General features: G+C 47.5%; 2 protein-coding genes across 4 annotated transcripts in view; one reads left to right on the top strand and one right to left on the bottom strand.

Annotated features, from left to right (window-relative positions):
- Positions 1–23,529, bottom strand: part of LTB4R (leukotriene B4 receptor) — a 159,179-nt gene that overhangs the window by 79,318 nt on the left and 56,332 nt on the right. The gene's annotated exons all lie outside the window — the stretch shown is intronic.
- ADCY4 (adenylate cyclase 4) overlaps positions 1–23,529 on the top strand; it is a 71,781-nt gene that overhangs the window by 19,429 nt on the left and 28,823 nt on the right. For 2 of the 3 annotated variants that reach the window (XM_081885390.1, XM_081885388.1), the window contains exons 1-11: positions 584–1,029; positions 6,231–6,704; positions 9,833–10,030; positions 11,542–11,703; positions 12,986–13,135; positions 14,160–14,314; positions 14,457–14,568; positions 15,279–15,406; positions 18,014–18,172; positions 18,900–19,032; positions 19,481–19,663. In XM_081885390.1, coding sequence (XP_081741516.1) covers positions 6,534–6,704; positions 9,833–10,030; positions 11,542–11,703; positions 12,986–13,135; positions 14,160–14,314; positions 14,457–14,568; positions 15,279–15,406; positions 18,014–18,172; positions 18,900–19,032; positions 19,481–19,663 — 1,551 coding nt within the window. In that variant the 5' untranslated portion in view covers positions 584–1,029; positions 6,231–6,533. Of the gene's footprint in view, positions 1–583; positions 1,030–6,230; positions 6,705–9,832; positions 10,031–11,541; positions 11,704–12,985; positions 13,136–14,159; positions 14,315–14,456; positions 14,569–15,278; positions 15,407–18,013; positions 18,173–18,899; positions 19,033–19,480; positions 19,664–23,529 lie in introns of those variants that run through there. The other variant, XM_081885389.1, reaches the window with a different exon arrangement.

The raw sequence follows: 23,529 nt of genomic DNA, 5'->3' as shown, positions 1-23,529 counted from the left end.
TATACCCCAGCCAAGGCTGGGCTCAGGGCGGCTAATAAGCAATAATAAAAACAAGTTGAATGAATACAGCTTAAAAACAAAATTAAAATATTAAAATGTAGCCTCATTGCAGGAGGAGAAAGGAAAAGAAAAAAGAAAGAGGGGGAGGGAATCAAATTGGCTCTAAGCCAAAGGCCAGGCAGAACAACTCTGTCTTACAGGCCCTGCGGAAAGAAATCAGATCCTGCAGGGCCCTGGGGTCTCATGAGGCAGAGCGTTCCACCAGGCTGGAGCCAGTGTTGAAAAGGCCCTGGCTCTAGTTGAGGTTATTCTGACTTCCTTAGGGCCTGGGACCACTAGGGTGTTGCTATTTATGGACCTGGAGGCTCTCCGTGGGGCATACCATCTAATGTTGCTTAGATGATGTTGCATCAAGCAAGTGCTATCCCACGCTTGCCGGTGCATTTTCTCCTCTCTTTCCTTATTGCAAGAAGTCCAGTCTTTTAAGAAAGCGGGTTTGTTGCAGCCAGCTTTAATTGCACAACCTGGATTTGTCGCTATGTGATTGACTCCCACCCACCCGCAGATTGCGACACCCAGGAAGCACAATCAGACTTTTTACAGATAAGGAAAGCAAGGGAGAAACGCACAGGAAAGTGCCGGGTAGCCAGTCCTTGATGCTTCATCTTCGAACCTCCCTGCAAACATATTTGAAGCAAACATATTCAGTGAATAGCTGCTGGTGTCCAGCCTCTCTGCAAACTTTGTGCAGGCGAATCTGGATGAGTGCTGAATAGAACAGGTCACCTGAAAGCAGCCCAGGAGGACTGTGCATGCCCTGGCCATTGAATTCCACCCCCTGCCCCTTGGGGATGAAAGTGTTAATCTTGCCGGGGAGTTTTTAATCTCAAATTGAGCTGGCTGGGCTGTGGGGAGGCAGGCAGACTGACTTCCTGCAGCTGCGTGAGAGAAGTCGGAGCATGGTGAGTAAAGGGAGAGATTCCAGGCTCCCTGCTCCGAGGATGGAGCTGCCGGTGGTTGTTGGAGCAGGTAAGAAGCTAAGAAGCGCCCGCTTCCTCGGCGTTTGCCTACTTTGTGAGGTGGCGGTTGCCTGTTGTGTGTCCAAGCGAGGGAAGGCTGCGCAGGGGAGAGATGGGAGACTGAATGGGTTTTTGCATCTTGCCCTTTAAAAAAACGTGATGATCGGTGGAGAGGCAAGAGGGGGTGGCCAACTCGGCATGGGAACAGCGATCCATCGTTCTTGGGTCTTTCTTCACCTGCACAGAATAAGGGAGGTGAATATTTGTGGCATGGGTGAGTCCTGGATTTTGTGAAATAGCACTTTCTTAGAGGGAACTGTTCAGAAATATATGCGCTCACCAACGAGAGTGTGTGGGAAGTGTTTGCATGTAAACTCTACAAAGGAGCACAGCAGAGGTTGACGGATGCTTAATTTTTTGTGGCACTTTGACAGTTTATTTCAAAGATTTCCCAAGTGGGCAAGATATCTATCTATCTATCTATCTATCATCTATCTATCTATCTATCTATCTATCTATCTATCTATCTATCTATCTATCTATCTATCTATCTCTATCTATCTATCATCTATCTCTTCTATCTATCATCTATCTATCTATCTATCTATCTATCTATCTATCTATCTATCTATCTATCTATCTATCATCTATCTATCTATCTATATCTATCTATCAGTGGGGGCACTGTCCTACAGTGGTTCCGCTCCTTCCTCCTGGACCGTGTTCAGAAAGTGGTGGTGGGGGATGAGTGTTCAGACCCCTGGGCTCTCACTTGTGGGGTGCCTCAGGGTTCTGTCCTCTCCCCCATGCTTTTCAACATCTACATGCAGCCACTGGGAGAGATCATCAGGAGGTTTGGGCTGGGTGTTCATCAGTATGCAGATGATACCCAGCTCTACCTCTCTTTTAAATCAGAACCAGTGAGGGCAGTGAAGGTCCTGTGTGAGTGTCTGGAGGCGGTTGGAGGATGGATGGCGGCTAACAGATTGAGGTTGAATCCTGACAAGACAGAAGTACTGTTTCTGGGGGACAGGAGGCGGGCAGGTGTGGAGGATTCTCTGGTCCTGAATGGGGTAACTGTGCCCCAGAAGGACCAGGTGCGCAGCCTGGGAGTCATTTTGGACTCACAGCTGTCCATGGAGGCACAGGTTAAATCTGTGTCCAGGGCAGCTGTTTACCAGCTCCATCTGGTACGTAGGCTGAGACCCTATCTGCCTGCGGACTGTCTCGCCAGAGTGGTGCATGCTCTGGTTATCTCCCGCTTGGACTACTGCAATGCACTCTACGTGGGGCTACCTTTGAAGGTGACTCGGAAACTACAACTAATCCAGAATGCGGCAGCTAGACTGGTGACTGGGAGCGGCTGCCGAGACCATATAACACCGGTCTTGAAAGACCTACATTGGCTCCCAGTACGTTTCTGAGCACAATTCAAAGTGTTGGTGCTGACCTTTAAAGCCCTAAATGGCCTCGGTCCAGTATACCTGAAGGAGCGTCTCCACCCCCATCATTCTGCCCAGACGCTGAGATCCAGTGCCGAGGGCCTTCTGACGGTTCCCTCATTGCGAGAAGCAAAGCTACAGGGAACCAGGCAGAGGGCCTTCTCGGTAGTGGCGCCCGCCCTGTGGAACGCCCTTTCAGCAGATGTCAAAGCAATAAACAACTACCTGACATTCAGAAGACATCTTAAGGCAGCCCTGTTCAGGGAAGTTTTTAATGTGTGATTTTACTGTATTTTTGGTTTTTATGGAAGCCGCCCAGAGTGGCTGGGGAGGCCCAGCCAGATGGGCGGGGTATAGATAATATATTATTATTATTATTATTATTATTATTATTATTATTATTATTATTATTATTATTATTATTACTATTTATCATCTATCTATCTATCTATCTATCTATCTATCTATCTATCTATCTATCTATCTCTATCTATCTATCTATCTATCTATCTATCTATCTATCTATCTATCATCTATATCTATCTAAAATATTTATGTTTGTGTGTAATGGAGGGAGAGGGGAAAGAGAGATGTATTTCACTTTTTGTTATCATCCCTGAACTTCATCCATCCACCTGACTCGGTTATCATTTTGTATCCCTAAAACTCAGATCTGCCTCATCTATCTCATATGGGCTAGGTGAACAGATAGTCAAGCTTGGCTTGGGGAGAGGTAGCTCTGAATTCAAATTCCAGCCCAGCCAATAAAGCTCTCAGCACTCCTAGCTCCACTTTCATGGGAGTAAGCCCCACTGAATTTAGCAGGACTTACTTCTGAGTAGGCATGGTTAGGATTTCACCATAATCTACCTCGTAGAGTTGTTGTGAAGTAAAATATGATAGAGCTCATTAGAGGAAGGTGAGATAAAAATATGGTAGTTCATGTTTTTGAGGGGAAGAATACATAAAATTTCTAGTAGCCAGCCTCATGTCTTTTAGTCAGTCATCTATCTTCTTCTCTTCTCTTCTCCCCTCCCACCCTTCACACTTTTATCTCCAGACAACTTTTTCTGACTTTTCTATCCACTCTTTCTATCTGACCATCTCTGCACTCATTCACTGAGGATGTGAATTCACACGAATTCCAGCACGGCTGTTTCGCATATTATTAATACTGTATATCACTTGCCAGAGCTCATAGTTTAGATGATGAGAGGTTCTTTCTTTGTTTCTCCTTTCCTTTCCTTAAGGCCACAATTATTAAATCATTGTGTTCAAAACAGCCCTTACAATAATTAATAATAATGGTGGTGGTAGTGATGATGATGGCAATTACATTTATATCCCACCTCTCAAAGCTCAAGGTGCTAGCCACGGGGTGCTTCTCAGTCATATCCACACTGTATGTTTAAAGAACATTTGAAGCACCCAGATTTCCCCAAAGAATCCTGGGAACTGTCGTCTATTCCTCACAGAGCTACAAATCCGAGAATCCTGGTGTGGAGGTGACTTCCTTTTTTATCCTCACAGCAACCCAGTGTGACAATTCAGGCTGAGAGAGACCCAATGTCATCTAAGGAGCTACATGGCTGAGTGGAGATTGGAACCTTGGTCTCCCAGGTCCTAGACCGACACTTACCACAGCACCATACAGACTCGGCAGATGATGATGATGATGATAAAAACAAAGGCACCAACTTTGGGTCCCCAGATGTTGCCAGACTACAGTTCTCATAATCCCCAGCCAATTTAGCTGATGGTCAGGTGTAATGAGAGCTGTAGCCCAATGACATATGTGGTCCTAAGGTTGAAGAATACTGATAACTCCCTTGGTAGAGCATAAGACTCTTCATCTCAGGGTGGTGGGTTTGAGTTAAACATTGGGTTAAAAAATAATAATCCTGCATTGCAGGGGGTTGGCCTAGATCAGTGTTTCCCAACCTTTTTTGGGCAAAGGCACACTTGTTTGATGAAAAAAATATCGAGGCACACCACCATTACAGCCCCGTGACGTCAGCGCGCAGCGTCACGCCGGGAGGGACGCACGAAAGTGTAACTTTTAATTTTTTTCCCTCCCCCTTGCCGGGGAACCTCCAAGCTTTGGGGGGGGGAGGAGGCAGCAAAGCGAGGGACTGAGGGACCCTAACCCTAACCCTAACCCTCACCGATCACCCGGGAAAGCATGCGAACGAGGAGCCCCCGTGTCCTGCTCCCGGCAGCGGACGGCACAAAGCGAGGAGGCCTGGACAAGGCAGCACGTTCCCCGCTCTCGCTGCATCGGGGCTTTTCTCCTCCAGGCCGCTTTCGAAGTCCCCTTCTCCGCTCCCAAGAGCCGGAGCCGCTGCTTCCAGGCCCTGTCCGAGCCCCGACTTGTGGCCTCACTTCGAGGAGCGCCTGTTGCTGGGGACGGGGCTGCATCCCCCTCAGCCGCCGCCTCGCTTCCTTCCAGGAGACCCGACGGCTCCCCCTCTCCCGCTCGCCCTCCTGCGCCCGCAGCAGACCGAGACCTCCCCGCCCGGCTCGGCCCTACCTGGGCGCCTCCAAGCCCGGCCGGTTCCGCGTCGCGCTCCACGCCGGGCAGCTGCAGCAGGGGCTGCGCGGGGGCGCTCGGTGGCCCGGCTGAGCGCGCCCCGGAGCCGCCGCGCCATCGCTCGCGAGTCCCTCTGAGAGCCCGCGGGACTGACTCCGGAGTCGCGAGGCGGCGCGTCGCCCAGGGAAGGGGCGGCTTCCCACAAGCACGACGACCGAAAAGAGCCCAGCAGAGCGCGCGCCCCGGAGGACTTGGGGGGGGTCTGTAGGGCATCAGTGGCCCCCAGAATTCTGCCCGCCCCTCGCCCCATTTGATCCAGATTTACCCTCTGGGGAGAGCGAGCCCCGGCCCAGCAGGGGGCGCCCTCGCTCCGTCCTCCGGGAAGCAAACGCCCTCGCCCGCCTCCCTCTAGGCAACATCTCGCGGCACACCAGGCAACATCTCGCGGCACACTAGTGTGCCGCGGAACACTGGTTGGGAAACACTGGCCTAGATGACCCTCGTCAACTTGACCATTCTATGACAACATTTGTCTTTTCATGAATACTTATGCATGTAGCTGAAGAAACAGATTGTGGAATTATAGAGTTGGAGGAGACCTTGTAAATCATTTACTCCAACCACTCTGGGGTTCAATATATGAAGTTCAGAGCTAGAGTGCCCCCTACAGATGTCCCTTCAGTTTCTGCCTGAAGACCTCCAACAAGGTGGAACCTTTGTACCCATTATTACTAAGGAGGAATAACCAAGACAGCAATTCTCTGGGATTTTCAGTACTAAATTTATGTTTTACATTTTAGAACATTCACTTAAACAACCTTAACGTATCAATGACTTCCCTTCCTCTCTTTCCATGGTTCATTTTGCGCAACATAAATCCCTGCATATTTTATATAAACTAAGCCCGTCAGTATTCCATTATAACATCCATAAAAAAACTGATTTACACTGTTGAATTTATCTTAATGCTGTCCACTTTTTCAAATATACACCATTTCCCTATATTCAGTAAACATTTCCCAATCTTCTTTAAACCTATGTTCTTCTTGTTCTCTTATTCTGTATGTTAGGTTCGCAAGCTGCGTATATCCCATTCCTTTAAGTTGCCATTTTTCTTTAGTCTTTTCATTTCCCATTTTGGGGCTAACAGAACACAAGCAGTACTATTGAAGTATTCAATATTAATCTATAAGTGTGAATAAGGACCATTTGTTACCTATTTTTAATTTCTTTCCCCAGGGCCTCGTGTTTCAGACTCTCTGCACTGACGATGCCCGCCTCACCTGACTTAGCTGAGAACATCGTTCCATACTGAGATCATCCACCCCAGGTTTCATGCTCACTGCTCAGTTGGATTTCTCCATGTCCTCTGTCTGGATTAATACACCAGTTTTCTCAATGATGGGGTTCTGCAGCCTTGAAGTACAAATGGGTACCCTCGACAGCTTCAGCAAGAGGTGCTGATTGACTTTCCCTTACTTTCCTTGGGAGGAGTGAGCTCTCCTCCCCTCCAAGGCGGCAGTTTGTGGGAGCAGGAAAGCCATGCCCTGCCAGCGTCGCCCGCAGTCAACCAGCAGCGACACCCCACGGGAGGACCTCTACTATCAAACCTATTACAGCTTGAGCCAACAGTACCCCCTCATCCTCTTGCTCCTCTTCATTGTGTTGGGCATCTGCGTGGCTCTCATTGTGACATCCTTTGCCAGTGGCCGAGTAAGCATGTTTGCAAGGAGAGAGAGAGAGAGAGAGAGAGAGAGAGAGAGAGAGAGAGAGAGAGAGAGAGAGAGATGGGGTGTCTATGGGAGTCAGGACAGAAAAAAATTGCTCTCACAAAAGGCCACCAACGGGATGGCTTTAAAAGAGGATTAGACAAATTAACAGAAGATGTGGATCTCAACAGCTCTTGGCTCTGATCATTTTGTTGCATGTCCTTTTTCGGAAGTATTGAGTTTCCGAATACCAGTTGCTGGGAACCACAGAAAGGGGAGAATGTTGTTGCATTCAGGTCCTGCTTGTGGGGTTCCCACTGTTGTCCACGGTGAGACTATGCTGGACTAACCTGATCCAGGAGTCCTGTTCTTAGGTTCTAAGAACTTGGTTATGGGTGGGAGAGCTTGTGGCCCTCCAGATGTTGTTTCAACTCTCATCATCCATTCTGATGGGGTTTTGGAGCCCAAGATCATCCAGAGGACTATGCAGGTCCCCCATCCTTAGATGAGGTGGTTGGGAGAAAAGTTGAGTTTGATGGAGGGACCATAGCTCAACGGCAGAAAGTCCTCAGTTCAGTCCCTGGCACCTCCAGTTCAGAGGATCTGGCAGCAGGCAATAGAAAAAGCAGAGTAGATCTTGGTGGGCAGACTTCAGGCTTGCAAGATCCTTTTTGTGTCCCTCCAGACATCCTCTTTATTTTCCATGATTTGCAGTCATGATGGTTCCAGGAAGGATATATGTCATGCTGCTTTCGTTTTTTTTATTAAGTTTATTTTACAACACACACTGATAAAAATGCAGAATAAAAAATAATGAAATACAAATAAAACTTAATAACATATGCAAACTTACACAGGTCAAATAATCATAAATTAATATATATATAATTTCAATTCTTCTTTTCTTCCAGTTGACTTCCTTCATCATAAACACGGTTCTCTTTTCGTTTTTGGTAAACTGTCTCCTTAGTTTATTATTACCCCTTTTTCTTTCTATTTTTAGCTTTTATACTATAATTTATTTTGCAGAAGTTAGTTGAAACAAATCCAAGTATTAATTTGAGGACACTGCGTTTTCAGGTATTCTCTATATTTTCCCCATTCTTTTTGAAATTTTTGCTTGGGCTGACCCATAATGGCTCCTGTCAATCTAGCAAATTCAATATACAGTGGACCCTCCAGATATGAACTCAATTCATCCCGGGGGTCCGTACTTACCCCAAAAAGTCAGTATCCAGAGGCACCACTTCTGTGCTCGTGCATGCCTTGATAGAGCGCTTATGCCCACGAGGCGAAACCTGGAAGTATACACTTCTGGGTTTGCCACGTTCGTAACTCAAAATTACGTTACCCGAAGGTAACGTAACCTGAGGTACTACTGTAGTCAAATAATTTATCTTGCCACACTTTTTGTTGTTGGAATGGTTTCTTTTTTCCAATTTTTTCCAGTTAGTGTTCTCTCATCTCCTGTAGCGTAAAGGAATATTCTCTTGTTTTCTCTGGCTATATCTGTGTCTAATATCCCCAGTAAAAAAAGCTTCTGTTTTCTTAACAAAGTTTTGTTTAGCTCTTCATACACCATGCTGTCAGTCTGCTTTCAGTACCATTAGTGCCTGCAAAAGTTTTGAGGGAGACAAACTGCTTTGTTTTCAATTGGTGCATGTCCCCATGAATTCCTGCTGTAATCCTCTAACTCAGGGGTCAGCAGACTTTTTTCATCCAGGGGCTGGTCCACTGTCCCTCAGGATGGACTATATTTTGAAGGGGGAAAAATGAACGAATTCATATGCCCCACAAATAACCCAGAGATGCATTTTAAATAAAAGGACACATTCTACTCATGTAAGAACATGCTGAGTCCCGGACTGTCTGCGGGCCAGATTTAGAAGGCGATTGGGCCAGAGTTGCCTCCCGGGCCTTAGTTTGCCTACGCATGCTCTAACTTCTCATATCACGAAAGATCAGGATTATTGTTGTTCCCACTTGCACTTTTGTTACGCTACGGCTCTCAGCACTCTTAACAGACTACAGCTCCCAGGATTATTTGAGGAGAAGCCACCATGCTGCTTTAAATGTGCAACACATTTGGGGGCCTCGTTTACCATCAGTGCATGTCCTGTAACTTTCTGCTGAAAGCTTCCTGGGCTTTGGGGAGGATTGCGCCAGTAATCTGACAGGATGCTGGAGCCCTGCTGCCTCCTTCTTAATGTTGGGCCGGATTTGGGAAGGTGGAAGAAGGGCTCCTGGACCCTTTAGGGGACTAGCCTAGTCCACTTAGTCCACAAACCGCACACCCAGGGTCGGATTTAGGTTTGATGAGGCCCTAAGCTACTGAAGGTCCCTTTATATGTCCAGCTGTCCTTTGTCAACAACAAATTGTCACTGTTTTTTGTGTTGAATAGATGCTATATGGTTATTTATGGACCTAACAGGTATCCAAAGCCATTTGCACATAACAAAATATGTATTTTATCAAAGTAATTGTTGAACTGAAATACAAGTAAGAACATAGCTGTCAATGTTTCCCTTTTTTAAAAGGGAAATTCCCTTATTCCGAATAGGATTCCTCGCAAGAAAAGGGAAAAGTTGACAGCTTTGATTAAGAAGAAGTATATTTTGGGGGGGGGGCAAGAGAGTGGGCCCTAAGCTGTAGATTGTTTAGCTTATATGTAAATCAGGCACTGTGCACACCACTGACCCTGAGATTAAGAGGAGGTGCCAAACTCTGGACTGTTTGAAAGTACAGGCAGCTGTGGGAGGCAGACTGAGGTGATGGACACCATTTCCTTTGTGCTAATGGGCCAGCCTACATTGAGCCGTAGCACAAAGTCTAAACCTCCAGCTGCACCGCTCTGTTTGCTGCTGCATTGAACATACAGAGCTGCATTATACTGTGCCTGAGCACTCCTGCATCTGCCCGGGAATTCTGTGCTCCATTCAGAGTCTCTAGCACTGATGTTTCCCATCCTGGTGTTCTGACTCACTGACAGGGGGTGCTGGCCTAAATCTGAGATTTTTCCTTTTTTGCGTTCAAAGCATTTGCTCTACTATTGACCGCAGTGGTATAACTCAAGCCAATGCTGGAAACCAGCACAAACGGAATGGCTCGTTTAATTCCCCTTTTCTCTCCAGGATTTCTCCTCCAACCTTGGCTTCCTGATTACATTATTCGTTGCCCTGGCAATCTTCAGCCTCATTCTGATCCTCGTGTGCATAGAGAGCTTCTTCCAGCAATGCACCCGGATCTTCTCTGCCATCATCTGGACCTGCCTGATGACCATGGGCTATGTCTTTGTCTTCACCGGAGGGGTGGTCAGTGCCTGGGATCAGGTGAGGGGCTCAGGCTGCATCCTGAAAATTAAAATGAGGAATAGGAGGAGCCTTCGGAGACCTGGGTGTAAGCTTGAGGTGGTCTCAGCATAGTGCTCTTTGAACCTATCCCCCCCTTTCTGCATTGACAGCCCTCTTCTGATTGACATCTGGGAGCATGCCATTATACCGTACTGGCCCGAATATAAGCCTCACTTTCCCCCAAAATTCAAACCATGAAAAGTTAAAGTGTGGCTTAAATTCATGAAAATTGGCTTTTACCATATCGCTGTTGAAACAGACATACAGTAAAATGGAACGGGTGTGAGTGCCTGTGAAATTTTAAGGGCACGGCTTATATTCAGGTATTACAAGAAAACCAAAACACGAAACCGGCTTGCAAATATAAAGGACAATTTTACGTAGTTCAGCAAATTAAAGAGCAACGGTCATATCAAAGCCTGGAGATACTTCTAGACATACAGTCAACCAACGGCACAACTCTGCCAATAATGTATACAGTGGTACCTCGGGTTCAGAACTTAATTCGTTCCGGAGGTCCATTCTTAACCTGAAACTGTTCTTAATCTGAAGTACCACTTTAGCTAATGGGGCCTCCTGCTGCCGCTGCGTGATTTCTGTTCTCATCCTGAAGCAAAGTTCTTAACCCGAGGTACTATTTCTGGGTTAGCAGAGTATGTAACCTGAAGCGTCTGTAATCTGAGGTACCACTGTATAATAATAGTGTCATAGCACAGCTGAAACAAGCAAATCGTTCTACAGTTAGTTATCTACTGGAAGCTCAAAGTCATGTAAGGTTGTAAGAAAGGGTTCTTCACATGGCCATATGTAGAGGCAGGGGTCATGTTCAAAGAATATCTAGACAGGAATTGCGCAACTTGGACTGGGCATCCGGGGGGGGAGGGGCACCGGGCGGATCTTTGCACCCCGGCGCCACATATGCTTAAGACAACCCTGCCTCCGGGGTATCAGGCAGGGAACATTTACAGCCCTACTTGTAGATTGGTGACTGATATGGAAGAAACAGATGGATATTACCGGTATGTGTGGAAAAACTGGGAGTAGGCAAGTTCTTGACAATGGGTCTGAGGGATGCTTGTTCCAAAATCAGCATGAGCGTAGTAGAAACCATTTTAGAAGATTCTGGCCCATGTAGGACCAGTCTGGATAGTTAGCCTTGGTGAAGACTTGATGTTTTAATCCCCCCCAAAAGATTTTGAGTTTCTGCTGAAATGAGGTTGCATTTTAATGTTGCATTTTAACCTTGTTTTTAAGTTGTATTTCAATCAACTTGTTTTATATTTGGTGTTAGCCACCCTGAGCCCGGTCTTGGCTGGGGAGGGTGGGGTATAAATAAAATTAATTATTATTATTATTATTATTATTATTATTATTATTATTATTATTATTCCCTGACCCCCGATTTTCTTTCACTGACTAGTGGAATTTACACATTCCTAACTTCCCTCCTGTCCCAAGGAGAACTGATGCCATGTTCTCTTCTCCCAAAGGTCTCCTTCTTCCTCTTCATCATCTTCACCGTCTACACCATGTTGCCCGTTGGCATGAAAGATGCCGTGGCTGCTGGCCTGGTCTCCTCCCTCTCCCACATCGTCATCCTGAGCGTCTACCTCTCTCTGGGGCGTGGCTCGCGGTCAGAGCTAGCACTGCAGGTAAGTGGGGCCCTGTCACCCCATCCGTGCTTCGTATCACAAGGTGGGCCGATGGGACATTCCTGGGAAATCCTGTTGTGTGTGGGGAAATTCACTTTGAGGGACGCTCACAGCAAATTCAGCATGAGTCTGACCTCATTCGGTAATACATTACCGGACAGAGTCCAACAGAGTCTGTGAGAGCATTTCCATTAGCACACACCCTATATAGGAAATCATCTTAGCTCCTTCATCCTCTAGCCAACCAGCTTCTGCCACCCTGGCATCTCGCCATCTCTTCATCCAATCACAGTCTTTGAAATCGCTTATTCGACCCAAGCTTTTTGCTGTACATTCAGTGCCTTCCTTGCACTTTTTCTGGAGTTGCTTTTCACTCTAACAATCAGCGTTGGGCTCCTCTTGAACCAGATCTGTGGTCAGGCTGCACTCTTGCGTGGTGACGCTGGCCTTACTGATAATGGGCCTTGCAGAATTTCTACCCTGAGGTATTATTACATTTGTATCCCACATTCTGTCCAAGGAGCTCTAGGTTGTAGACATGGTTTTCCCCTTAATCCCCACAACAATTGTGCAAGGTAGGCCAGGCTGAGAGTCAGTACTGGCCCAAGGTCACCCAGGGAGCTTTGTGGCTGAATGGGGATTTAAGCCTTGGTCTCCCACAGTCCTATAGCTCATCCAGACCTCCTTTTGTGCCATGCTTTCCATGTCTAAGCAGGGTTTGTTTGTTTGTTTTTGTTAAGTTGTGGGTGAACATATCAGATTCTTCAAACAGCTCTTGTTTATTCATAGGCCAGAACAGAACTGAACTGAAGGGTTCAGCCAGCCTGCTTATATAGAGCTCCAGTACAACGTTACTGTAACAACTTTCTGTAACTATCCAATCACTGAATGTCACTTTCGATCCCTTATTTGCATATGTGGACCTGAACTATCTACAGTATCCCCCTGCTGGCCGAGGGTGAGAATTTCAGTACATAACAGTTTTGGTCCCTGTGCTTTCACTGGGAAAACCCACGTTTTACTGCTGAAAACCTGATTGTGATTAAGCAATGAAATGTGGGTTTTCCCAGGGACAGCTTTGGGACCAAATAAAATAAACACAGAGCTTTAAAGCCCAGATCTGGGCTTAGAAACATGGCAGAAGAGGAAGTTGGATGAGCCCCTCGTCCAACACACACACAAAAAGTACACCACACTGTCTTCTCTTTCTAGCACTGCACTGTCACGATCGTCTCCCAGTCTTTCTTTGCCTTACGTCCTCTCTTTTTGCACCTGCCTTCAGCTCCTGGCCAATCTCGTCATCTTTGTCTGCGGGAACCTGGTGGGTGCCTACCATAAGCACTTGATGGAGGTGGCCTTGGGGGAGACCTTCCACGAGACCTTCAACCTCATCCAATCCCGAGTCAAGCTGGAGTCTGAGAAGAGGCACCAGGTGAGTACGGAGAATGGCTTTGCGCACAGAAGGTTCCATTCCAGGTAGGGCAGGGAAAGGATTCCAGCCCAAAACCTTGGACAGCAGCTGCCAGTCCGTGAAGATGAGCCTCTCCCAACCTGTGGCCCTCCAGATACTGCTTGACTACAACTCCCATCATCCCTGGTCATAGGCTGTGCTGGCTGGGGCTGATGGGATTGTAGTCCAAAACACCTGGAAGGCACCAAGTTGGGGAACACTGTAGATAATATTGAGCAGGATGGGCTGACCATCTGACTTGGTAGAATAGCTTCCTATCATCCTATGTCCTGGATCAGGCCCTTCTGGCCTGCATCCATTCCGTCAGGCCTTTGATTTACGCACAGGAGAGATGTCAGAGCTTAAACCTTCCTGGAGGTTACCAGTAAAGGTTGGACGTTCTTCTGCCCATGCACAGATGAGCTATTTTCTTCTCCAATCATAGACAAAGAAAGGCCCCTTCGAACTCATTGCACGGGGAACTCCCAGGTTCTGACACTTGTAAAAAGAGTTCAGCAACAAACCAATTAATGCTGAAGGTAGCATAGCATTCATTCAGTTCAGTATTGGAAGGGTACTATAAACTGACTTAGGGACGCGGGTGGCACTGTGGGTTAAACCACAGAGCCTAGGACTTGCCTATCAGAAGGTCGGCGGTTCGAATCCCCGCGACAGGGTGAGCTCCCGTTGCTGGTCCCTGCTCCTGCCAACCTAGCAGTTCGAAAGCACGTCAAAGTGCAAGTAGATAAATAGGTACCACTCCAGCAGGAAAGTAAACAGCATTTCCGTGCGCTGCTCTTGTTCGCCAGAAGTGACTTAGTCATGCTGGCCGCATGACCCAGAAGCTGTACGCAGGCTCCCTCGGCCGAAAAAGCGAGATGAGTGCCGCAACCCCAGAGTCGGCCACGACTGGACCTAATGGTCAGGGGTCCCTTTACCTTTTTATAAACTGACTTGGTTGTTCCTAATTCCTCCCACCACCACCTTGCTGTGCTGATCCTCCTAGGAGCATCTGCTTCTCTCCATCCTTCCTGCCTACATTGCCTTGGAAATGAAGGCCGAGATCATCGAGAGGCTCCGGGATGGAGGCCAGGCCCAGCACCGTCACGAGGGCACCAATAATTTCCACAACCTCTACGTCAAGCGCCACGAAAACATCAGGTACTTCCTTTTGACGCCATCTGTCATCTACAAGATTGCCTGACCTGATGGCTGAACAATTGGGAGCTGGTTGGGGGAATCCCACTCCACCCCACGGTTCCCCACAACATCTTTCGTTTCTCTCTGCCTCACCCTCTCGCAGCATCCTATATGCCGACATTGTTGGGTTCACGCTCTTGGCCAGCGAATGCTCCCCCAAGGAGCTAGTCCTCATGCTTAACGAACTCTTTGGCAAGTTTGACCAGATCGCCAAGGTGAGTAAGAGACTATCTCCCCTCCATAAATACCCTTCCCGTGCCTTAAAACAGTTTGTTCTCCTTAGATTGGAGTCGGGGAACCTGATGTGGTAGGAATACAGCTCCCATTACCCCTGGTCATTGGTCAGGGGCTGATGGGAGGTGGAGTCCAGTGACATGCAGGGAAATCTTGTACACAAGAAGCTGGTGTGAAATTAAGTTAAATTGGCAGAAGAGTGTGCTATATCCAAACTCCAATCTGGAGCAGATCTGCTGGCTGAGCTGGACTAAGCTTGGCAGAGAGAAAACAAGCCTTTAAACAGAGATAGAGGACCCTTTTTGCAGACTTAACTTATACCAGGTTCCCAGGTTACATGACCCAGGTGAACAGGCTTAGGATGCAGCCTTAACTCCCTTTTCCAGGATTTATGCCAGCCCCCCCCAAATCCTTGGTGGTGCAGTTGTGAAGGGTGCTGTGATTTGTTAGAAGACCCCCCGCTTCCTATTCCCCTCCCAGAGCTACAATTCTCAGAGCAGATTAACAATCAGTGCCTTTCTTCAGGGAAATTTGGGGAAATTGTGCTGTGGTGGACATAGAAACATTCTACCCCTCTGTGCAGAAATGGTACCCTAGCTGAGCAGCAGTGAGTCATGATGTGTACGTTGCCAAGGAAACCGAGATGTTGTCTCAGGTGGCAAACTTCATCCTCAACCCTGTTCCCTCCCAGGATAACGAGTGCATGAGAATCAAGATCTTGGGCGACTGCTACTACTGCGTCTCTGGGCTGCCTGTGTCGCTGCCCAACCACGCCCGGAACTGCGTCAAGATGGGCCTTGACATGTGCCAGGCCATCAAGTGAGTGGAGTGGGGGAGGCAGTTGGCAGGCGAAATGAGAGGGAGGGGGAGGAAAAACTGGGGGAGGGATCTCAAGTCATGAATGAGGTCTGAGCAGCAGCAACATTGGGGAGCTCTGGTTTGGCACATGTGCCATTCAAGATCTACAACTCCATCCTTTAATGTTATATAACATATTGGTGGGACACGGGTGGTGCTGTGGGTTAAACCACAGAGCCTAGGATTTGCTGATCAGAAGGTTGGCGGTTTGAACCCCTGTAATGGGGTGAGCTCCCATTGCTCGGTCCCTGCTCCTGCCAACCTAGCAGTTTGAAAGCACGTCAAAGTGCAAGTAGATAAATAGGTACCGCTGTGGTGGGAAGGTAAACGGCGTTCCGTCTGGTTCGCCAGAAGCGGCTTAGTCATGCTGGCCACATGACCCGGAAGCTGTACGCTGGCTCCCTCGGCCAATAAAGCGAGATGAGCGCTGCAACCCCAGAGTCGGTCACGACTGGACCTAATGGTCAGGGGTCCCTTTACCTTTACCTAACATATTGGTAAGCTATATTGTAAGCTATATATGTTTAAGGAAGTTTTAAATATTTAATGCTGTATTGTTTTAAACGTTTGATTGGTAGCCGCCCAGAGTGGCTGCAGAAACTCTGCCATATGGGTGGGGTATGTATGTATGTATGTATGTATGTATGTATGTATGTATGAATGAATAAATAAATAAATAAATTCCACAGATAATTCACCTTTAAAGTCCTAAATGCCCTGGGCCCAGGTTACTTCAGGGACTGTCTCTCCCAGTATGAGCCTGCAATCTCTAGATCAGTGGTCTCCAAGTTTTTCAGGCCATAAACTCATCCCCGGTGCTTCCCTACCCTACAAAAATATATTATTTAGAATAGTGCTTTGCATGGCCCACTAAGGAAGACAGTAACACAATAGAATTCAAAACAGTAACAATGAATTGCACGTTTATTCAAAACCCCGTTAAAACTATTTGGTTTAATTAATTCAACAGAATCAATGAACTCGATACAGCGATTCCAGCCATTACTAATGGCCATCTTTCAACAATTTAGAATCGTACATACAAATGTGACCAAAGGAAAGAGCTCTGGAAGCAACAAGAGCCATAAAACGTTGCATATGAACAGAGGAAGGTGTTTTGCTCTAGCTCTAGCCTGGCCAATCATGAATAAGAGATCAAAGGACTGGGAGGGACCCACTTCCAGTGCCCCACTGCCATCCCTTGCCTTTTAGTGCCCGCTAGGTAATCTCACTTCTGGGGTGGGGACAATACCACCTACTTTGGGAACCGTAGCTCTGGATCAGACTTCCTCAACCTGGTGCCCACTTACCCATCTCAGATCTTGTTGGACTCCAACTCCCATCAGCCCCAGCCAGCATAGTCAACAGGCAGGGTTTATGAGAGATGTAGTCCAGCAACACAGAATCATACAATTGTTGAGTTGAAAGGGACCCCATGGGTCTTCTAGTCTAACCCTCCCTGCCCAAGGTGGGCTTGAACTCACAACCCCGAGATTAAGAGTCTCATGTTCTACCAACTGATATTTAATCACTCCCTGACCTCTTTTAAAAAAGGCTGGTAGAATGTTACTGACTTGCTAGGAATGCTGGTGAGCCTCTTGGGCTTGGCGATAGGAACGTCAGTAGTTCGAATCTCCGCAACAGAGTGAGCTCCCGTTGCTCTGCCCCAGCTCCTGCCAACTGAGTTTGAAAGCATGCCAGTGCAAGTAGATAAATAGGTACTGCTGTGACAGGAAGGTAAATGGCATTTCTGTGAGCTCTGGTTTCTGTCATGGTGTTCCGTTGCGCCAGAAGCAGTTTAGTAATGCTGATCCATAACCCGGAAAGCTGTCTGTGGACAAACACCAGCTCCCTCGGCCTGAAAGCAAGATGAGCGCCACAACCCCATAGTCACCTTTGACTGGACTTCACTGTCCAGGGGTCCTTCACCTTTTACCTTTTGTGTTGTTGTTTAGTCATTTAGTCGTGTCCAACTCTTCATGACCCCATAGACCAGAGCACGCAAGGCACTCCTGTCGTCCACTGTCTCCTGCACTTTGGTCAAACTCATGCTGGTAGCTTCAAGAACACTGTTCAACCATCTCGTCCTCTGTCGTCCCCTCCTCCTTCTGCCCTCAAATCTTTCCCAACATCAGGGTCTTTTCCAGGGAAACTTCTCTTCTCATGAGGTGGCCAAAGTCTTGGAGCCTCAGCTTCAGGATCTGTCCTTCCAGTGAGCACTCTGGGCTGATTTCCTTAAGAATGGATAGGTTTGATCTTCTTGCCATCCATGGGACTCTCAAGAGTCTCCTCCAGCACCATAATTCGAAAGCACCAATGCTTCGGCATTCTTTATGGTCCAGCTCTCACTTCCATACATCACTACTGGTAATACCATAGCTTTAACTATACGGACCTTTGTCGGCAAGGTAATGTCTGACTTGCTATTTTAATTTCTGAAATACAGTACCGAGGTGTGTGTCCCTCCCCCCACTTTTAATCGCTTCCATTTATTTCGTTACTAATTTGGAACAGGCATTTTTAATAAAATGCAAACTTAAATTGTCCTGTTTGTCCTCTCACAAATAGGAAGCTGCGTGATGCCACGGGAGTGGACATCAACATGAGAGTCGGAGTCCATTCAGGGAACGTCCTGTGTGGGGTGATTGGGCTCCAGAAGTGGCAGTACGATGTCTGGTCCGATGACGTGACGTTAGCCAATCACATGGAAGCAGGAGGTGTGCCAGGGTGAGGGAAGCGACATGGTGAGAGGGAATGCTCCCACTTTCGCCCAGCAAAGCATTTGGTTCTTGCGTCTGCAAGATTGGATGCTGCCCCTAGTGGCCTTGCAAGGAATCTCAGCAACAACTCAACAAATACAGGGGTACCTCCGTTTATGAACTTAATTCATTCCGGAGGTCCGTTCTTAACCCGAAACCGTTTTTAACCTGAGGTGCGCTTTCATTAATGGGGCCTCCTGCTGCTGCCACGCCGCCGGCACCCGACTTCCGCTCATATCCCGGGGCAAAGTTTGCTACCTGGAACACCTACTTCCGGGTTAGGGGAGCTCGTAACCCGAAGCATTCGTAAGGAGGATGGTACGTAACCCAAGGTTCCACTGTAACTGATGATACACATTTTTTACTGTGTTGCTATTTGTGGGACAGAGTGCCCCTGAGTTACTGTATAATGAACAAGTGGCCTCTTTCTGTCCATTCTGTTGTACAGTGGTACCTCGGGTTACATATGCTTCAGGTTAAGAACCCAGAAATAGTTAACCCAGTTAACCCAGAAATAGTACCTCGGGTTAAGAACTTTGCTTCCGGATGAGAACAGAAATTGCGCGGCAGCGGCAGCAGGAGGCCCCATTAGCTAAAGTGGTGCTTCAGGTTAAGAACAGTTTCAGGTTAAGAACAGACCTCCAGAACGAATTAAGTACTTATCCGTCTACATTCCCATCTCTTTTCCCTTTCAGGAGGGTTCATATCACGGAGGCCACGTTGCTGCACCTGGGTGGGGCCTACGCTGTGGAGGAAGTTTGTTTCTGGCCACGAGACTCTTACCTGAGGGAGAACAAAATCAAAACCTTCCTGGTCGTTGACCCCAGGGTGAGGAAATCTGCTTTGAAACTGGAGGTGGTGCATCCACTTTTTAGGGGGGGGGGAAGGAAAAAAGCTTGACCTGGGCTTCCTAGTCTGTGATAGATAGTTATCAGCCAGTTTCCCTCAAGACCATAAGGGGAGGGCAACATAAGGGTCAGACTGAGTCCAAACCAAAGGCCAGGCGGAACAGCTCTGTCTTGCAGGCCCTGCGGAAAGATATCAAGTCCCGCAGGGCCCTAGTCTCTTGCGACAGAGCATTCCACCAGGTCGGGGCCAGTACTGAAAAGGCCCTGGACCTAGTTGAGACCAATCTCAGGGCTCACTTTTGTCCCCAGTGCTTTGTAGCATCTATGTGAAGCCGTTGAGAGCTGCCATTAAGGGATATATGGATGCTGCTGGCTGGAGTTTGTCACTCAGGCCTTCCACTTGCTCTTCTGGTTCCTGTTGTCTTTAGGCTGAAGAAGAGACCTCCAGCGGCACCCTCTCACCTGCGCCAGGTGAGGGCTACAAGATGAGGGCTCCAGCACGGATGACTCGCTACCTGGAGTCGTGGGGGGCAGCCAAACCCTTTGCCAACCTCAAACACCTCGACAACCTCCCCACAGAACCGGCAGGGTTTGTCAGGAGCAACTACTCGGTACGTCCAGCAGGTTGTGCTCATGTCAATGCAAGGACATGTGCTGAGAACCCTCAAGCCGTTTGAGCTGCCCCTTTTCTTTTCTTTTTATATATTTTTATTAATTTTTAAACATAATTTCATATCATATACAATTTTTAGACTTCCATCAACCGCATCTGAAGATTTTTCAATCTTTTTCACTTGATTTACATTTCTTAATTTCTCTGTTACTTTTAATAATCTTTAACTAATAACTCTCTTCATAATCTTCCTTGCCATATTTCATATAGTCCTCCTTACAAAACTGCTTGCATAATCTGCTGATTACAGTTGCTTTTCAAATAGTTTGCATATTTATTCCAGTCTTCTGAGAATCTCTGGTCCCACAGGTTTAGAATCCTTCCTGTCATCTTATCTAATTCTGCATAGTCCATTAATTTCATCTGCCATTCTTTTTTCGTCGGTAATTCTTCTTGTTTCCTGAGCTGCCCCTGTTCAGCTGCCATGTTTATTTTGGCAAAATGGATTATGGAGAACCTTCTACTGCTCTCTCTAGTGCATCTGAGCTTGCGTGCAAAGGTTCAAAGGCATGTTTTTAGAAAGGAGAGCAGAAATGAGATTATCTTATCAATGGCACTCACACATCTTTGAAGCAAGATACAAAATGCAGTGTGTGTTAAAAGCTTACAGGTTTCTTATTATCATTGTTTCATTGCATGCCTATTCCTTATTTCCTTGTTTCATTGCATGCCAGTGTGGTGTAGTGGTTAAGAGCGGTAGTCTCGTAATCTGGTGAACCAGGTTCGCTTCCCCACTCCTCCACATGCAGCTGCTGGGTGACCTTGGGCCAGTCACACTTCTCTGAAGTCTCTCAGCCCCACTCACCTCACAGGGTGTTTGTTGTGGGGGAGGAAGGGAAAGGAGAATGTTGGCCGCTTTGAGACTCCTTCGGGTAGTGATAAAGTGGGATATCAAATCCAAACTACTACTACTACTACTACTACTACTACTACTACTCTTCTTCTTCTTCTTCTTCTTCTTCTTCTTCTTCTTCTTCTTCTTCTTCTTCTTCTTCTTCTTCTTCTTCTTCTTCTTCTTCTTCTTCTTCTTCTTCTTTCCTCCAAGGAGCTCAATGTGGCATGCATCGTTCATCTCCTCCCTGTTTTATCCTCACAACAGCCTTGTGAGGTAGGTTAGGCTGAGAGTGAGTGAGTGGCCCAAGGTCACCCCGCGAGCTTCATGGCTGAGTGAGAGATTTGAACCTGTATCTTCCACATCCTGGTGCAGCACTCTAACCACTTGTGGGCCAGGACTGACAGACACAAAGTGCTTGTCTGCTATTTGCAGTTCTGCATTCAAGCACAAAATGCAGGGTTACCCAGGAAGGGGGCGGGGGAAGGTGTTAGAGTTCACAAGTACTGTACATTTTACATGGGGTGGGTATTGATAGTGCAGGATAAGAAAACCATCTCACTGCCACACATGGTTTTCGGAAGCATGTCTTAAAACCACAGTTGCTTTGCTGGAAATGTCGCTCTTTGGGGGGAACCCAGGTGCCACCATTTTCTCTTCTGCACTTTGAGAAAAATAGGGAGGAGAAGGTGAACGGCAGAAGTTTCAAAGCACCTTTCCTACGGCCATTGAGATCTGGGATAAAATAACCTCCTCACCTGCTCACGTGCTTCTGGGAACCTCTGTTTTTTTGGGGGGGGGGAAGGGCTGTAGCTCATCTAAAGGGGGGGCACATTCAACCCCTGGCTTCTCCAGGTAGGGCTGGGAGACACTCTTGTCTGAAGCCCTGGGGGAGCGTCTTCCACCCACTGCAGACAATACTGGGCAAGATGGACCAATGGTTTGACTTGGTATAAGGCGGCTTCCTAGATTCCTAAGTTCCATTTAAGCACACAGTGTAAAGATAGAGCAGGGGGAAGCAGTTGTGTTGCAGATTCAAGGCGGAAATGGCAGAGGCTTCAACTAGAAACACAAATTGGACCCAATGTACCGTTTTGGCCCGAATATAAGCCACACTCCCCCCCCCCATTCTGATCATTAAAAGTTAAAGTGCGGCTTATATTCACGACCTTACGCTGCCAACAAAGCGGCGCAGCTCCCCCCCCCGCCAAAAGCAGCCTGGGAGCATGGGGCAACTATGCCTAGCCTGCCCGCCGCTCCCAAGCCTCCCCATAGCTGTCAGAACAAAGGGGGGAAGAGGGGGGGAGGCTGCTGGCAAAGCGGTGCAGCTCCCCCCCCCCGAGCAGCTCAGAAGCGCAGGGCAATGGCGACCATCCCTTCCGCAGCTCCCAAGCCTCCCCCCAAGTCACCAAATTTTTAAGGTGCAGCTTATTTGCCGGTGCGGCTTATATTCGGTATTTGCAGGAAGTGTGGAAAATGAGGGAGGAGGTGCATTAGAAGTGTCTTTTTCTAGACTCTCACCCCCCCCCAAAAAAAGTCAAAGGCATCCACAGAAAGCTGCCTGCAGATCTCTTTCCAGATTTTCCAAGGACAGGGATTTTGCAGGAGAAAGTCTGGGACAGCAGCTGTTTCCGGTGAACATTGTATGGACAAGGGGGGGGGGTTAAAAGGCACATGAGGGATATGCATTTCACATTAAGTGGAGGTGTGGATGGGCCCTTAGTCTTTTTCTTTCTGCTGCTAGATGCTGCCAGTTGCATGAGAATCAGGGCCTAGCTAGATGCCATGCCCTAGCTGCATGAGAGAGCATCTGCTTTGCTTGTAAAAGGTCCCTCCCCAGCTTTTCCTGGTGGGTCTGGTAATTTCCCCAGCCTGAAACCCCAGAGATGCATTTCCAGTTAGTGTCAAGAACACCAATCTAGGTGAGCCTGACTCAGTATAATACATCTTCCTGTGTGTGCCAAATGCATGATTAGCAATGATGTCAGAGGAATTTGCAAATGAGTGGCAAGTGTGGGCGCCCATCTCCTGCTGCAGGAGGAAGGACCATGGCTCAGTGGTAGAACATCTGCTTTGCACACACAAGGTCCTAGGTTAAATCCTCAGTGTCCCCAGATAGAAATGGGAAGGATTCCTTGTCTCAAAACCTGGAGAGCTTTTTCCAGTCAGTGTAGACAGTATTGAGCTAGGTGGTCTGACTTAGCATAAGGTAGTTTCCTACTTTCCTAAATACACCCTCAACTAAAGGCAGAACCTTTAGCAGTCCCTCTGTAACAGGCACCCCCAAACTCGGCCCTCCAGATGTTTTGGGAAACAACACCCATCACCCCTAGCTAACAGGAACAGTGGTCAGGGATGATGGGAACTGTAGCCCCAAAACATCTGGAGGGCCAAGTTTGGGGGTGCCTGCTCTATAATGCGAATGTGCTCTAGCTGTGAGATGAATATTGCAGGCTGTCCATTTGGCAGCACTGTCTAAGGGAGCTTCCAGGCTGTCATTTCAATCACAAACCATCAAATTCAGGTTTCCAAATTAAAGCTGATCTGGAGGATTTGCCCCACAAACCTACCCTCCCTCTCCGCAAAAAAAGAGAAAGGATTGTATTATTATGCCATAAGGAAAGTGATAGGAAAATGCACTGGAAAATGTGGGATACGGTTTGCTTGATTTAGCAGCCTCTTGCTTCCCTGCAAACAATTTGCTCAATAAATACCGTATTTATTGCTCTATAAGACTCACTTTTTCCCTCCTAAAAAGTAAGGGGAAATGTGTGTGCGTCTTATGGAGCGAATGCAGGCTGTGCAGCTATCCCAGAAGCCAGAACAGCAAGAGGGATATTTCTGCACAGTGATCCCTCTTGCTGTACTGGCTTCTGAGATTCAGAATATTTTTTTTCTTGTTTTCCTCCTACAAAAACTAAGTGCGTCTTACGGTCTGGTGCGTCTTTTAGAGCAAAAAATACAGTATTTGA

This window comes from Podarcis melisellensis, assembly GCF_964234715.1.
Source record: "Podarcis melisellensis genome assembly, chromosome: 13".
Classification (NCBI taxonomy): domain Eukaryota; kingdom Metazoa; phylum Chordata; class Lepidosauria; order Squamata; family Lacertidae; genus Podarcis; species Podarcis melisellensis.
This window is presented reverse-complemented; position numbering and strand designations above follow the sequence as displayed.